At 25.0% G+C, this 17,252-nt stretch overlaps 1 protein-coding gene across 1 annotated transcript in view; it reads left to right on the forward strand.

Moving 5' to 3' along the window:
- LOC145834002 (E3 ubiquitin-protein ligase UBR3-like) overlaps positions 1-16,974 on the forward strand; it is a 51,090-nt gene extending 34,116 nt beyond the window's left edge. Inside the window, exons 27-35 of the mRNA XM_082941303.1 lie at positions 1,667-1,911; positions 5,460-5,653; positions 5,817-5,941; positions 6,043-6,226; positions 6,691-6,835; positions 13,292-13,383; positions 15,278-15,415; positions 15,584-15,806; positions 15,987-16,974. Coding sequence (XP_082797429.1) covers positions 1,667-1,911; positions 5,460-5,653; positions 5,817-5,941; positions 6,043-6,226; positions 6,691-6,835; positions 13,292-13,383; positions 15,278-15,415; positions 15,584-15,806; positions 15,987-16,150 — 1,510 coding nt within the window. The 3' untranslated portion in view covers positions 16,151-16,974. The remainder of the gene's footprint in view (positions 1-1,666; positions 1,912-5,459; positions 5,654-5,816; positions 5,942-6,042; positions 6,227-6,690; positions 6,836-13,291; positions 13,384-15,277; positions 15,416-15,583; positions 15,807-15,986) is intronic.
- Positions 16,975-17,252: the final 278 nt, after the last annotated feature.

A 17,252-nucleotide genomic window follows, 5' to 3' on the forward strand; every position in this document is an offset into this window, starting at 1 on the left:
AAATTTTACTTCGTATGTTAAAATATCAACGGTCGTAGTAAAAACTGATAATTAGACTTTTCTCTGCAGAAAATAATATTTTGTATATAATTATAGTTTAATAAATTTTTTTTACTAAACCAAAAACCATATCTTTGTTTTTTTAAGTTTAAATATTTTTTTGCGTTTTCTATCAAACATGGTAATATACTTTTTTTTTAAATTAAAGGAACACCAAAGCTATTAGAAAGTAATTTTATTGTCATTAGTGAAACAAAGTTCTTAGCACCGAAAAGTGCATGATTTTAAAAATCGTGTTTTTGTAACAGATTTCTTTCTATTGCTTCAAAGTTTTTATTGTTATATAGCTACATCATTCAGATAAGCGTAAAATTATAGTGGTTTTTGAAATAAACTTGTAACGGACTGTTGTTGTTATAACAAACATTTTAAAGTTTTGTATCAGATTGCGATACATACGTAAAAGTTTGGTAACGGGGATATGACTGAATTAGAAAATGATGGTCAATTGTTTTTTTGAAATTTTTATCCAAATCTTAATTTTTACTCATCTATACTTTTTTGATTTCTCTTTTAATTTCTGCAATTACAGATAAAACAGTTCATTGTTTATTACTGTATTTTTAGAAGAAGTACTATCAACACTTTGAATTGTAATTCATGTTTACAATAAATAAGGTTAACCGGTTTTAGTAATAATTTAGGTATAAAAGAATTTTACAGCAGTGAGAAAGACATTAGAGTTATTAAAAAAGATAATGTATTACTTATAAAGTTCTTCGCATCAAAAAATAATAACAAAATAGTCTTTAAAACACTTAATTTTTAGTAAGGACGAAACTAGATCGCAAAATGTGGCAAGAATTGTTGTTGATGGTCGTGCGGTTCAGTTTAGTGCTGAAAATTTTTTGGATACGTATTAAAAAAATTGTTTTAAGATATCATTATGCTACAATTATTTTTTTTAATTTTCATATACCACATACCTTAGTTTTTTATATATAATACAAATAAGTTTATTGTTCAAATTCAATGGATTATAGAACCACAAAATGTTTTAATTTCTTTGATTTTGTTAGATTTTATCTTTACTGCTAATCCGTATACGTAAATATTTATACGAAAAATAAAAAAACCATAACTAAAGAATGGTATTACGCAGGAATAACCACAGTAGCAAAATATTTCGTAACAAAGGTTCTCGATTGTTGAAATCATTGTGGACAATATATCAATATATAAAAATTCTGTGCATACTTGATTATTAATGCATTCTATTATAATTACTCTTAAATTGGTTTTGTACATTTAACCAAAATCTACTGTTATTATTGTTTAATTTTCTGTTAGTTTCAGTATACTAAAATTCATTTAGGAGTTTTAGATTTAAAGAGCAAAAATAATTTTATAACAAAGTACGGTTTTTTTTACATAATTGAAAAGGTTTTCTGTGCATATTAGTTTAGATCGCAGTTTTTAACTGTACTCGGATAATTTTCTAATTCATAAAAAACGTCTGTATCACACTGTAATTTCTGTTTTTAAGTTTTAAAAAGAATTCGCCATTTAAAATAGATAACATACATTCTATTTTACGATTGCTTATAATATTTTTTCTATTGTTGCAATAATCGAGTTGATTTAGAAAAAATATGATGTTTTTCAGAGAAAGCTATCCAGAATTAATAGTTATGAAAATATACAAAGCACTATACGAAGATGCCCCTGACTTTCCTGAAAAACTTGAGTACTATTTTCATGGCATTCTGCGCTACAATATACATGCGCGTCTTATGCAGTGCCACGAAGAATTTTCTCAATCAAACATTATATCTTTACTGAAAGGACTTTCTACTGATACCTCATACACAACTTTTGATAAAATGCTCGTTAAAAGAAGTATTCCGATACGTGAGTTATTTTAGACTTTTTTTGCTCTACATTGCACATAGTTGTATTATTTTTTTATTTTACTGATAATTTTTGTTAATGACTACGCAATGGACCACAAAGTACAAATCACACCATATTACAAAAGTTAAGTATTTATTACAAGTATTTAATTAAAAAATTATCAAGCTTGAATATTGTATTGTAAAAACTCAGTTTGACAAAAAATGCTAACTTTAAGAAAATATATGAAATTTGAAAAATATTCATTTTAGTAGAAATTAACCCTGTTTTTGACGATTGGCTTTAACACTAACAAAAAAAAAGTTCAAACTCAGTTTTATAAAGCTGTTGAAAGTCTCTTCTAAGCAAAATATTTAATGTAATCTTTATTAGTTTCATATCTAAAGATGAGTTTAAGTATCTATGCTCTAATATCTCCCCTGCAAGACTACCTTAAGAAAGTTAATAATAATTAGAAAGATAAAGCAAAGTAAATTCAGCAGTTGTTTACGTTTGTTTGTGTCAAAGTAAAAAATAAGGACAAGGTTTTGTTTACTTGATTTCTTGTTTTGTTTGTTAAACATTTGATGTATTAACTAAACAAAATAAAAGAGTTTTAATGCGTATCTTTTGAGGTAAAATTTAGTTTAAGTTTGATTTGAATAAAGATAAATTTTGTATAGAAACACGTCCAACATTACTTTACAATGAATAAAAATAAAGCATATAGTTAAACATTTGAGTTAGTGTTATTTTATATATTTTTTGCAAAATTATTTATAATCAAAATTAATCTTTATCGAATTAAAGAAAAAGTTTTGAAGTACAACTACAAGTCTTAACAATATACATAAACATTTAAATTGTAAAAAAAATATCAAACATTAAACGATTTTTATTTTTGCTACATTTTTTTTGTGAACTTTCTAAACTTTATTTTTTAAATCGAGTTAGGGTACAGGAAAAAAATAGTTTGCAATAGTTGCAATATCTGTTTCAAAAATTTAGATTTTTATTTACACAATGTGACAAGAAGTATTTATAAAAAAATTATTTTAAAAAACAATGTTTTTATTCTACGGTAATGTAAGCTAAAAATTAATTTTAATTAGTAATTTTAATGGCAACAGATTAGTTATTTATTAAGACTTACTTAAATTAGAACCTCTATTGAAGTTTTACTTGTGTTTGGAAACTGGCACTCGAATTTTATAGTCTGTAAGTCAAAGAAAAAATATATGAGTGAGGACTGTAGACGAGTAATAATATACTAACATATTCAACAGACGTAATATTATGATCTTAAATTGTTTACATAGTTCTATAAACTACCCAATAGTAACGTTTTGTATAATACTATATTTTTTTTTTGTAACAGAGAAGTCTTTTAATTTTCAGAAAGTTGATAACAGTACTTATTAGGTTAAGAATGGTTATCAGTTTTAAAAATTTTATTAATTTTGTTTGAGACCTATTTTTATCATTTCTTGTGTAAGTTTTTGTACAGTGTGAATTTGATTGCTAATTAAGGGTTCGGCAACCTTTTATAAGTCGCAGACCAATTTTTTGAAAAATTCGCTCGCTGGCCGCACCACAATAAAAGAAGTTTTCGTAGGCCGAAGTTTATCTAAAATAATTATTATAATCAATTTAAAACTAAACAAAACAATTTTAAACTTTTAAACCAAAAATACCATAAATTAGCACTAGTAAAGATTAATCATTGAATTAAGAACCTAGTTGTAAGTTTTTATTACAAAACTTTCCTTAAAATCCTTTTAAAAAATACGTATTTACTAAAAAACACCGCATGCGGGCCGCAATTTGTCGATCCTTAGTCTAACTCAGGGATCGGCAGCGTTTTATAAGTTGAGGGCCAAATTTATTAGAAAAAATAGCTCACGGGCCACATTATAAAGAAAAAAATCGCAGTTTTTATAACATAATTGTAATAGTCAATACAAAATTAATATTCAAATCCAAAAGTGTTATAGAATAAACTATAAAAGAGCACTAGTAATAAGTATTGACTGTAATTAAATCCTAATTGTAATTCTAATTAAATACAGTAACCTCTCGCTTATTTACGCACATTGTGTCTACAGAAAAAATGCGTAAAGATACGAGAGATCGTAAAGATACGAGAGGTACCAAATATACTTACTATTGTGGCTGTTTTTTGATATTGCTTCTAGTTAAAAGCAGACTGAGGACTTTCTCACTTAATTTGTTTACTTAACTTATAAATATGAAAACAAAAGTTAAAACTATACATAAAAAAAAGGATTTAATTTTATATAAAATAAAAATACTTGTAGAAATTTGATAACTAATTTTAATAATAAGTAGATTTTATCTTTATCTTTACTTATATCTGACTTATTTGATACTTAACATTTATATTCTATTCTACTTAACAAATTGCAGTGCAGGGCAAGTGTTACAGAAGAAGAACTTAAACTAAAAAAAGCGTTAATTAAAAATTAGTTTTATGTTTACTAAAAAGAAACAATCGAGATTTGTGTTAAGTGTAAGCTCTATATTTATAAAGTATCACTGCTACTTTTTGCTAGGAAGTTTCATTAGACTTCTTTTTTACATGTTTATTAATATATAGGGCAAGAGTACTGTGTTATTTATTTGTGTTCCAAACTCTCATAATTTCATAACACAGTCATATTTCTTTCAGAATTTTAATTTAATCTCTTATTGTTAACAAAGTTTCTGATATACTGAGGTATAACTAAATGTTTATCAATAAGTCAAGGAACATAAGTTTACAAAGTATAAAGATATAGAGAGGTGAGTTAGTATTTAAAAACATATTTTACATTAAAAATATACAATAAACCTAAATTGTGCAATATTAAAGAAAACTAAAATTTTCATTTTTTGAATTTTTTAGAATTCTAAAATGCGTAACTAAACGAGAGTGCGTAACGTCATGAGTGCGTAAAGATGCGAGAGGTTACTGTACTGTACTTATACTCATAACTCAATAGATCTTAAGTTGGGATGTGCGACGATTTAAATTCTGACAATTCAAATTCTTATTTTTTTTGTTCTGGCAACAACTCAAAAAATAAAACATATTTGAAACAAATTAAAAAAAACGTACGTAGGTGTAATTGTAACCTACAGACCACTTTTTTTATAATTTTGCAAACTTAAATATCACTAAAATAAGTTTTGAAATATAATAACTTTTAGTAAATTTAATAATTCTAATTTCGTAGTTTCGTACTTCAATTTGTTTTTAATATCATAGTGTTATTAATTAGATCTACTATCGCTTTTTTTATTTTATTTAAATACATATTAATTTTTGAGGTATGGCATAACAATTATTTTTCTAAGAATTTGAATTATCGTGTAACCCTTAAATTGGGTTAGAATCAAAGCTAAAATAAAAATTTAGCGAGCTATCATTTGAGAATAATATATTTCCTAAGTCTGCGCTTGTTCTACTTTTTTTTTCATTTCAAGAAACTGGTTCTTTAACTACTTTGTTATATTATCAAGTGTTATTGGTAAATACGAAAACTTAATAAATGTTTAACACCTAGGTGATTTGTACCAGATGTTTGCGAAAGTTGCGATATCAGAGCGGGAAACAGATGTTTATTTACACTCAATATCAAAAGAACACCCACAACCAACAAATATGAGCTTGTTAAGCAGGTTGAGTACTGAAGAAACAAATGTGCTTTACAACGACACGCCAATATTGTTCTGTGATCCAATGTCATTATTTATAAGTGTGGGTAACATAAATCAATAAAAATTCTAGACCCATTAGATATTATTTGATATTTCAACATAGTAAAAAAAAAACTATATTGGCAGTTTATATTTTACGTTACTTTATTACATTTAGCTTAGTTGTTAACAAACTTATATATTTTGAAAAGTTTTGTTTTTAGATTTTACCTCGTGAAGAGCCTGAATCAGTTGATCATTTTCAACAAACATTTTTATTAGTTTTTAGAATGGCTTATATTAAATCATTGGTGTTCGTTTTGCGTCACTTTTCCGAAGAAGAAAGAAAGTGAGCATAAATTAATTTAGTTACATTTTCAAATTTATCTGTATTAACCATTTTCATGAAGAAAACGTAATGTTGCTTATGCGTTGTTTTAATGCTTTCAGTGCATGGAAACGAAAGGTTTGTACGGAAGAAAATGTGTCAAGTAATAAATCTCACTCCTTATTAAACCAAATAGTGGCTTCTTTACTACATCATACGACTGCTGAGTTTTTTGCTAACGATGAATTGTCTTTACGGCCTACTGACATTTGCCTTAGCCGACCAGGTGCCGTGTTTTCTCCCCAGGTTTTTATTTGAAATTTGAAATTTGAAATTTTTCCTTATAAAAATAGTATCGGTTCAACGAAAAAGCAAGTAGTGAAAAATGTGAAACTGATAATTTTTATACTTAAATATATTTTATATTCACTTAAAATTATTTTTTAGCTTAAGTAATTGCTTTTAGCACATACAAAATATATAGTTTTAAACCTTATATGAGTTGGTGTTAAAAAAATTATACCGTTTTTATGCACTGTTTTCGTGGTTTTCACAACTTACATATCTAATAATAATAGAAAAGCCTCTTACTCAGTTAATCGTGTTATATAAACTATAATATTCAGTTTTAACATCCTTGTTATTATTTTTACAACTATAGGTAAGTGATCATATAACTAAAATATTACTTAAACTTTTGTATTCTTAATTTAAAAGCTTAAGCTGATTTTTTTGTTAGTTAACAATAGTTCAGAATATATTTTTTTTAGTCCGTAATAACGCACATAGAGACTATGATGGAAGTTTTTTTAAAACAAGCCGCTTTATTGAAATATGAAATGTTTGGATTAACTCACGAAGACCTAAGCTGTAAATACCTCGACTCACCTGCGAAAGTTTACGCAAATTTTTTAGGTAAGTGTAGTTTTTTATTGTGTTAAATACATTAAATAAATCTGTATTTCAACTAACGGCGTTTCACTGCTCTCAAATAAATTTAAGAACAGATCTACGGAGTCTCAAAAAGCTTTTTGAGACTCCGTAGATCTGTTCTTAAATTTATTTGAGAGCAGTGAAACGCCGTTAGTTGAAATAAAGTTTTAGCACAAGAACATCTGTGATATACATTCCGATAAGCTTAGCTTATCAGGATCTCCAGGATTTAACGCCTTATAACGTTACATCTTAAATAAATCTGTTAATTTTTTATAATTCAATAGATTTTTTTCATTGTAAGAATTGAACAAAAAAGATTTGACTATTTTAAATTTAAACATTGTATTGTAAATTAGTCAAAATTATTTGCAAAAAAATTATATTTTTTTGATGGAGTTTAAGGTATAAAAAGTGTTTTATCATCATGTTTTTTCGTGTTTATCCTGCTGGCAGGGTTGCTAAAAAACCTAGAATTTGACAATTTTTGCAAAAAGAACCTGGAGTTTGAGTGTTTTTGAAAAAAACCTGGAATTTTACACAATTTTTACATGTAAAATAGCTAAACTTATAACAGAAAAGAAAATTCTATTGTATATAATTTTTTTATTGTAAAACACTTTTTAAGTAGAATTACAGTATATTTTCAATACTTTTATAGCATTTTAGAACTCAATTTTAAATTTGCACTAAAATAGACCAAAAAACTCATACTTTCCAAAAATCTGGAAGTAATTTAGAAAACATGAGAGCATTTTTCAAAAAAACTTTAGCAACCCTTTATTGGTTAATAAGTTACAGTAATGTAACACCACCAAAAACTTCTAAAATAATAAATTTGAATAAATATTTTTAAACCTCTATAAAAATTCTAATAATACTTAAGTAGCACATATAATATTATTATGTAAACTTATTATAAACTGAAAATTTTACTTTAAATATTTATGATATCTTCAATATACTAGTGTTTCATAAAAAGTATAGTTGTGCTGCTTTTTTTCTAAATTTAATATATATATATAGATGTAAAACTATGACATATCAAAAAAAATAAGTTTTTATATGGAAAATACAAGTAGTTTGTGATTTTAATTTCGAGATATTAGGGAAAAGGACATAAAATCACAAAATATTTTAAAACATGATTTGAAAATTTTCCAGTCATTTTCCCTTGATAGCTGTTCTCTTAACTTAACATCTGGATTTTAACTTTTCGTGATCGCCAACAATAGGCAAAAATTAAAGATATATCGATTTCTTTTATACTCACGATTTTTCTAGTATAAGTGAACGTATTGTTTTTTTTAATTTTAAAAAAATAACCATGTGTAAGTAGTTTATTTAAGGTTTACAAAGTCACGGCAATCGAGAGTTGTTGAGAATAAATACATCTTATAAGTCTAATCTAACCAAGTAGAAATTCGTTTCTGGTTTTGTATTTACTTGAAAATCTGCCTTAAAATAACAAAAGTATCTCACAAAGATGACTAAACTTTAAAACTATTTGTATTTTAAATGTTTATAATAACAACCTTTTTCAGTTTTATGGTTGCAATTAAGACTTAAATTTATAAAAATGCACGCTTCTATACTCTGAGAACATTTTGTTTTATAATACGCAGTATTAATTTACAACATGTCTTTTCGTAGGACGATAAATGTTAAAGATTTATTAAAGCCTCTTTAATAAACTCCCTAAGAAATAATAAATAATAAAACAATCTTTATTTAAAGTGTTTAATGTTTTCTATACTTTATTTTTGTAAAACTCTGTTTAGAATTACTTAAAAATCTTTTAATTATTAAATTTTTATTAAACAAACACATTTTCGGCAATTAATAGCATATAGTAAAAATTTATACAAAAGTATATTTATTTAAAAATTTTAGGCTGTTACTTATTAGTGAATTCATATTGGTTGTTTCGGTAAAAGATGACTTAAAGTTATTAATATATTATTGTTTAGATATCAAAAGCTCAAAATGGTTATGTCAGTGATTAAGTAAGTAATAAAATTTCTTAACTTCGAAGTTTTAATACTTTCAGTATTTACTGGAAAAAATGTAATTTTTTATCATCTAAAAGCAATCCAACAAAAATGACTTTAAACTCTTATTTATTCCTTAAGTTTATGATTTCATTTTCATCGCTATAGTTTAACTTGACTGAACGTTATGTACAACTTCAGTAAAACTATTTGCTGCAATTGTGAACTTGACAGTTTTTTAATGAAATTTCATGCAAAGCTGTTATTCCTACAAACAAATCAAAACATTAAATTAAAAAATATAAATATAATTAGATATTTAATATTGAAATACCCCAAATTTGTTTTATAAGGTAAAACTGTGGTTTGTTTTTATAAAGTTTGGTTAATTTTAGTTATCATAGTTCAGAAAAGTTCATCAGCATAAAATTTTGATTTAAAAAGATTGAAATTCTCAGTTTGAAAATATTTGCACTTATTAATATATAACTGTTAATATACAAAAAGTTAATGATATACTATTTTATTTTTTTCGGTTAATTTTATGTGAAGCTCCTCTTTATATAAAATTTTAAAATAAGTTTCTAAAGAATTTATAAATTAAACTTCAACAAAAATTATAGAACTAAAAATCACTCCAATTAAATATTATCTTTCTAGGAATTTAAACTAAAGTTTTTGCATTAAATTCTTGGTATCCAAGTTCAATTGAGTTTCCACCTGTTAATCTGGTACAACATCGAAATGTTTAATTTTATTTGTAACATAAGATCATCTGAATTTTAGGCTACTGTGTAATTTTTTAATAAAACAATTCTTATTTCAGCCAGGAAATGAAAAGTAGGTTGTTGTGTGCATAAGTTCAAATAAACAAGAACTTTCTTATTAAATATGTTAAAAACAGTTTGAAATTGTTTATTTTATTTAAACTTTATAAAACTTTTTCTCTGAAAACCTTGGGTTAGAAAAAGAGCTTAAAACTATAAATTATAAATTAACTATAATTAAGAAATGTTTTTTTTAACTTTGTGATTATAAAGCTGTAAGATGTATTTATACCACTAATAGTTTTTCAATAAAGTGTTGTAAAAAAGTTTTTTAAACCACTATCTAAACATACCTGGTTATAAAGCTATACAGTAAAAGTTGCGATTGTAGTCATAAGAAAATAAAAAGTTTTATAGTTATATGAATAAAATTTAAAGATAATTATATGATTATGAATTAAATTTGAAAATAACTATGTCACATTTAAGCTAAAAGTTAATATAAGAGTGACAAAACCACAACAAATACTTTGAGATAATGTATAAAATATCGAACTAGCTACATTTAACTTATCTTTAATTACACGAAAAATCCTTAAACACTTTGGTTAATACTTTTGTAGTTTATTTTAACTTTTAACTTGAGTTTGAAGCCTTGATACTATATTAGATTACTTATAAGAAATATTAATGTACTTGAAGCTGGTTTTTTGAATACATCTTTTTTAATACCCGTTAAATAGTAAACTTTATGTTTTTATCTAAAACAGGGTTGTCATTCTTTTATAAGTGGCATATCAGTCCGTGGGCCGCACTGCATACAGAAATGCGGGCCGCAGTATTTTAAAACTTTTAAACAGTACAGAAATACTAATTTAATCATAAAATTTGATTAAATAAGCAATAAGACTGTATAAGTAATGAGTTGTTATTAAATTATAACTTAAATGTAAATTTTACCACAGAAACTTTAATTTTTATTTTTAACATCAAAATTTACCACAAAAACTATTCTTTTTATTCAGAACATTAGTCTGCTATTTTAATTGATTAAAAAAAGACAAAGTATTTTATTCAACACATGTGTTTCAACAAATTTTCATCAGTAAGATACAATTGTAACAAAATAAATAAATTTTTAAAAATTTATCTAGCCTCATAATTACATCAGAAATTAGTTAATCAAGCAAAAAAAATTAGTTAAAGTTCTAAACAAACATAATTTAATACAACATGAGGGCAACTAATTAACTAAACAAGGATAATGAATAATCAAAATATCTCTGCTTAAATAACTCTGACTTTTTGAACGAATGTAAATGGCTTCAATTTTGACCAGGTCAAAAATATTGTTACAAGTTCTTAACGTTTTAAATTTTGTTTCATTTAAATATCTTTGACAAATCGGATTTTTAACTTAATGTTCTGATATAAAAGATCTATTCATTGCGTTTCAAGTTGGTATACTAATTGTCTTTGTCTGATTTTTAATATGTTCTCTTACGCACTTTGGAATGTACTCTTTAATTCCCGTTTCAAGGTGCCTAGAGGTTTGACCAATATAACTGTTTGGACAACAGAATAAAACGTGTAAACCACGCAACTTTTATGTTTCTTAGATATAAGGTCTTTACCTAAGGACTCAAAACAGAAGTTGATGTAAAAATTACTGTAGGTTTAGCAGCACGGTATACTTTTTCCGTTAATTTCTTAATGTTTCTTTCCATCTGACTCAATTTTTAACTTGCATAAGGCAAAATCAAAAGAACTGGACATTTCTCAGGAACATAAGGTTTTATGCAATTTAATCTGTTAACTTCAATTTTTAAAATTCTTATTGATCGAAGGATTAGAATATCCGTTCTTTGATAGGATTTCTTTTATAACATTAAGTTCAATCTGAAAAAATTCTTGAGAATATATTTTACTAGCTCTGTGAAATAAGGTTTTAATTAAAACAATTTTTCTTCTCGTGCTACAATAAGATTGGAAATTTAGATATTGACCAGTGAACAAAGGTTTTCTGAATACCGACGAGATAATTTTATCATCTTATCTTTTGATCGAAACGTCAAAAAATGATGTTTGATTATTTACTTCAGTTTCTTTGGTGAACATGGTAGCACTATGTAGGGAATTCAATTTATCCAATAGTAAAGAACTAACTCTTTCACTGTCACTAATGATAAAACAATCGTCCACGTACTGTTACGTACTTAATTCTTAATTTAAATTCAGGTAATATTTTATATTCCAAGTGACCCATAAAGATATTGGGCAATGTAGGTTCTAAAGCTTATTTTCTTTTTATTATTTAAAAAAAAGAATTTTATATAGCCCCTGGACCGCAGTTTGCCAATTCTGATCTAAAACATATCGAAAACAAAGTAAACTGTTAAAAGTAAATGTGTTAGTATAAATAAGGAATGAATACGCGTTGATTTTATATTGGTTATCGTTTTTGTCAAGTGTCTTTTTAGAATTAATTAGTGGCTTCATGGGCTAGGGATGAGGTAGCGTGCAAATCAAACACACAAGATATAAGTTTAATATTTTGAATTTAGATGGTTCTTAGTTTATAAATTTTATAAAGTTATTTGTTTATAGTACTATTTAAAAAAACATTAGATTGTACTTAATAAGTTTTACTCTGTGGTTTGCATTATGAATATAATAACTATTATATAAATGATTTAGTTTTAATAGTTAAACAACCGATTTCTGCCAGCCTTTTATGTCAGTTAAACTACTATCTTATGTTTGATAAGTATATTTTATAATGAAACAGTAAATAGTTTAACTTAAATATTATAACTTACGTGTAAATATGAAGGTTTCATATTGCTTTTTTTCTTATTTTATATTGTTCCGTTGTATTTTATTAGCTTGATACTTAACAGCTTAAAACTCAGATCAGTTTTGGAGATATACAGAGTCAAAGCAATAAAATTAGTATTTATTATAAAAACTAAAAAACAGAGAAAAATGAGAAGATTTTACTAAAAACTATATTTTCTTATTATTTATAAGGAATTTCAGATTCTTAGCTAGTTTTTAAACTTTGTAAATAATAAAAGTTTAAAACTTTAATGAAATAAATGATATTGTGAAGATTTTAAGATATTTCCGTTAATATTTTTCACTCCAACATTCTGGCGTTTTCAAACTATTTAGAAATATCACTATAAATTTTGAAATCTCTAGTTTAAAAACCCTAGAAAAAGATACATTTTTAGTGTTAATAAATGGTATAGTAAATTTCAAGCACAAAGTTATCCGCCTTACATTCAATCAAGAAACATTTCACAAAATATACTATATTTTTAATGTAAATTATTTATTATATATGAATCAACTTTTAGTTTTTAATTCAATGGTTTTTTGTAAAAACCTCCCTAAATTGAATAAGAATAATTTGGTATACTATCAAAATCCACCCGATTTTTTTTCTTTGTTTATTAATTTATTTTATATATTTAAAAAATTTATATTTTATTTACTTTTCACTATCACTATTACCCCTAACCCTTACCCCCGATCGGTAAGCGGTTCTCGAATTTGAATGGGTGGATTTTGAATGTGTCCCAATAGTTTTTACCTCCAGTATTTAGTTTTTATAGTAGCTAATAGATTAAAAAATAATTGGATGAATACTTTTTGTTATAAATATTTATATGTAGGTGTTTTTCCGGAAAACTATATGAATGTTGAGCTTCACTTATTCTTTGAGTTGAAAGAAATTGACAGCTTAATCAATAAATGGCTCTATGAAGTAAGTTTTAGATCTTTTTTAACAAGATATGACACTTATAGTTATTAAATTAGTTTAAATATAATAAAAGTCTTAATATAAATCAGGTTTTTTAGTAATTTAATCACCATTCAAGAACTGTATAAGCATTTAACATAAAATTGAATGAATTGTTCATAACTGAATGCTGAGCTTTATTTTGATTAACTCATAATTGTTTAGGTTACCGGACTCTTAAAATAAAAATTAAAACATTGGTATATGAGCAGAGCATTAAGTATAAAAGAAAACTTATTTAGTCTTAAACAAAATTTAATTAAGGTAAAGTAAAGATTTAATTGAATAGCCGTTTTATACCTGATATTAGTGCTTTTATGTGTATTTCGTTGGGATAGTACTTATAAAAGCATATATGTCAGTTTTACACATATAACCATTACTGATAACTTTTAGCATAAGAATATTACATTAATTTTTAAGCTCCGACCTATTAGCTTAAATCAGTTGATAATCGAACTCTAAACTTTCTCGAAAAACGGACCTTGTAGAAAATTCACCAAGTTTAATTTCTAAGTTCCTGTTTTTTAAGTATAAACTATATGAGTTACAATTTATCAAAACATACAACTAATTAATACGAGATATATTAAATACTTTTACCATTGAGCATTTTTTCAAATAAAAAAATAGTTTAAGTTTCTGAGTTATTTTAAACAATAATAAAAGTATAGTTAAATATTTACATGTTATTAAGTATCGGTCTTCTATAAAATCCAATTTTGAATGTTTTTTTTTAAGTTTTTATTTTTTAAAAGTCAGCTGTTAATGCAAAAGAAGAATTTTAAAATCAGATTAAAAAATTTGGTCAAAATTTTAATTAAGAATTTATGTTGTCTAAGCTTACATAAAACCACATTTACTGTTTTTCTCAAAATATTTTAATAACTACAATCCATCACGTGTGTTTTTTGAACTTTATACTCTCTTGTAAAATTATAAGTTTTTTCAATAAATTAGTTCGTACATTAAAATAAAAATTGTAAGAAATTTAACAACTACTTGTAATTTTCATAGATCTGATTTTTTATTTGTTAATCTAACTAATAAATATTTTTTGGTGCAATGTTATACAAATTTTGCTTTATATTTAATACTTATACACTTGTATTTTATTGTAAAAACCTTACTTTAATAGTTTAAACTTACTTTAAGTTTTAGTTTATGATGTATTGGTCAATATTTTTCAATTATCTATATTTTTACCAAAGAATGTCAGAAGCTGCTTTAAATTTAAACTTTAAAGATATTGTAAAGACAAAGACCAAACAGGTTTCAAACCTTTGTTAACTTAAAACAGAAATCAGTTTAGCTAATTAAAATATTTATCTTCCTGCTTTTTGAAAACTTTTAAATTTTTATGTTGATTTTAAATGTTTTTGAATAGGCAAATTTTTTATATATTTACAACATTACTTTGTGATCTATGTATATTAAGTTGTTGTTTTTTAATAAGTTACATTAAAAAATTAACTTCTAAAAATATATTGGATAAGTAAGATAAATGTTTTTTTTAAAGAATTTCATGTTTCTGCTATCAGATAGTATAGTTTTATTGATAATAAAATAAAATATAAATATTTTGATTTACTTAAGTCTTGTTAAAAAATGTATTGTTTCCTAAATTTCCTATGATAATTAAGTTTAAGGTGTTGCAGGGTGTTACACAGTTAATTAGTGTTTAGTTAAACCATTTCTTTTATGAAAACAAGTTTAGTATTAATTCATACTATTAAAAGATAAATAATACTTATATTTTTTATATTGATCCATAGATATTAGTACAATTTACGGTTCAGCCTACTCCCACTTTTTTATCAATTTTACATTCGTTTTTGAAAATATTAAAACTCTACAGATAAACCATCAACCACCGTCAATAGAGTTGACTAGACAACTTATCTTACGAGGTATAAGTTACCAGCCAGAAAATCTTCCTACATTAATAAATCTTCCTAAAAGTTACAAAGACTTCTTTAGCTACTATAGAAATAAAGTTTGTTTGTTTATAATCTATACATATTACTAGGATTATTAAGTTCTTTATCGAAAAAAATTAAACGTTTCTTTTTATAGTACCATAAAATATTTTGTTGTATTTTTTAAAATTTACTACAAGTAACATAAACTTCATAGAGACTAATAAATACTTACATTTAAACAGAAGTGTAAGTATTGCAATAAGGAGCCTTCAAGCCCGGTTGTTTGCCTCGTTTGCGGTGTTATTTGTTGCTACAAAAACAAGGATTGCAAAGTAATGCTGAACCAAGCAACTTTGCACTCAACATGCAGACACGCACTGGAGTGTGGAAGCCGCACTTCAGTGTTCATGCTCGTCAATAGTGCCCATGTCATCGTTGTTAGGCCAACCAGATATACTTTGTGGGGTTAGTTTCGTTGTATGTTATTAATGTCGTAATTTTTTATGCAAGTTTTGAGTATTTTCTGCATCATAAGTTTTCTTTTAACTATAATATACATATTTAATTAAGATTGTAGTTCTTTATAGTTAAAAAAAAATATTTTGTGAAAGTTTCGAGTTTCATATTTCCATAAATTCACAAAAGGAACTATTTATTTGGACGGAAATGGTGAAGAAGATATTGGCTGGAGGAGAGGTAAACCGCTCTATCTACAAGAAAAAAGATTTGAGTTGCTTGAAAAACAGTGGAGGAGAAACTTGTTTGAATTCGTTTATCGGCAGTGGCAGCATCATCTTCAATCGCTATAATTTTCTTCAAACACTTATTTTCTATCAATAGAAGACAAAAGTAAACTTATTTTTAATCATAATTTTGTGATGATGTTGAAATTTATAACTCTCTGCTCTTTTTTTGTTCAAAACGACAACGCAAAATAAAGATTACTATAATAAAAAGAGTACTTAACTTACAACTTTAGTATTTTTAAATCATTAAAATAAAATAGTCTCCGTTTCTTCTTTTCCAATCTTTTATTATCAAATTATAACGAATGTTCACAAAGCGATGCTCAAACTACAAGAGTGAAAAAAAATTTTTGTTAAAATTTCTGAATTATAAACTTAGTCATCTTTTTTAAACTTTTGATGAGTGAAATTTTTGATTTATTTTCTATGCAAATATTTTTTTTGAATGGTCATTTTACGTTTGATTTTGTAATAAAACATATTTTTTATCCAGTAAATGTATAAAAAAGATGTATTGTTTGATCTAAAGTAGACTTTGTGTACTTTAATATTATCTTTTAGTACTTTTTTATTATTGGTGTTACTTAGTATGTTTGGATAACCTGACTGTACTATAATAAACTTATACCAAAGCTTTAAAATGTTTCTTCTTAAGTTTTTTGTTAGAAATTGATAGCCTCAGCATTTTATGTTAAAGAAACTTTTTGTTATCAATATAATAACCTGTAACGTTTGCAATAGCTGAAAGTTAAAATACTTATAATCATTTGTATTAATTCTTTAATGTTTTTATGTTTGAACAAAACTAAAAAATAACGAAATACAGTTTTTCTTCGGTTTATTTTAATCTTGAAGTTTATCCCATAAAACTACTCAAATATTTTTGATACAGCTGTTATGTTAAATAAACTTTAAAATTTATTTTCTTTAAAAAGAAAGATGTTTTTAATTTTTAGTTTAGTTTATTTTTTTATATAACTACAGTTTTGTTTTACTATCCAAAAAAATTGATATGTTTGAAAGGTGTTATACATAATAATTCAAGTCAAGATAATGTTATTTTTAAAGCATCGTAGTTTATATTAAGTGTCTTAATTTGAGTTTGAAAAATTGCTGTAATTTTTTATACCGTAAAATATATTTTTAGCACGTAGAAGTAAATTTT

The sequence above is a fragment of the Thalia democratica genome, chromosome 4 (genome assembly GCF_965202585.1).
Source record: "Thalia democratica chromosome 4, ktThaDemo2.hap1.1, whole genome shotgun sequence".
Classification (NCBI taxonomy): Eukaryota; Metazoa; Chordata; class Thaliacea; order Salpida; family Salpidae; genus Thalia; species Thalia democratica.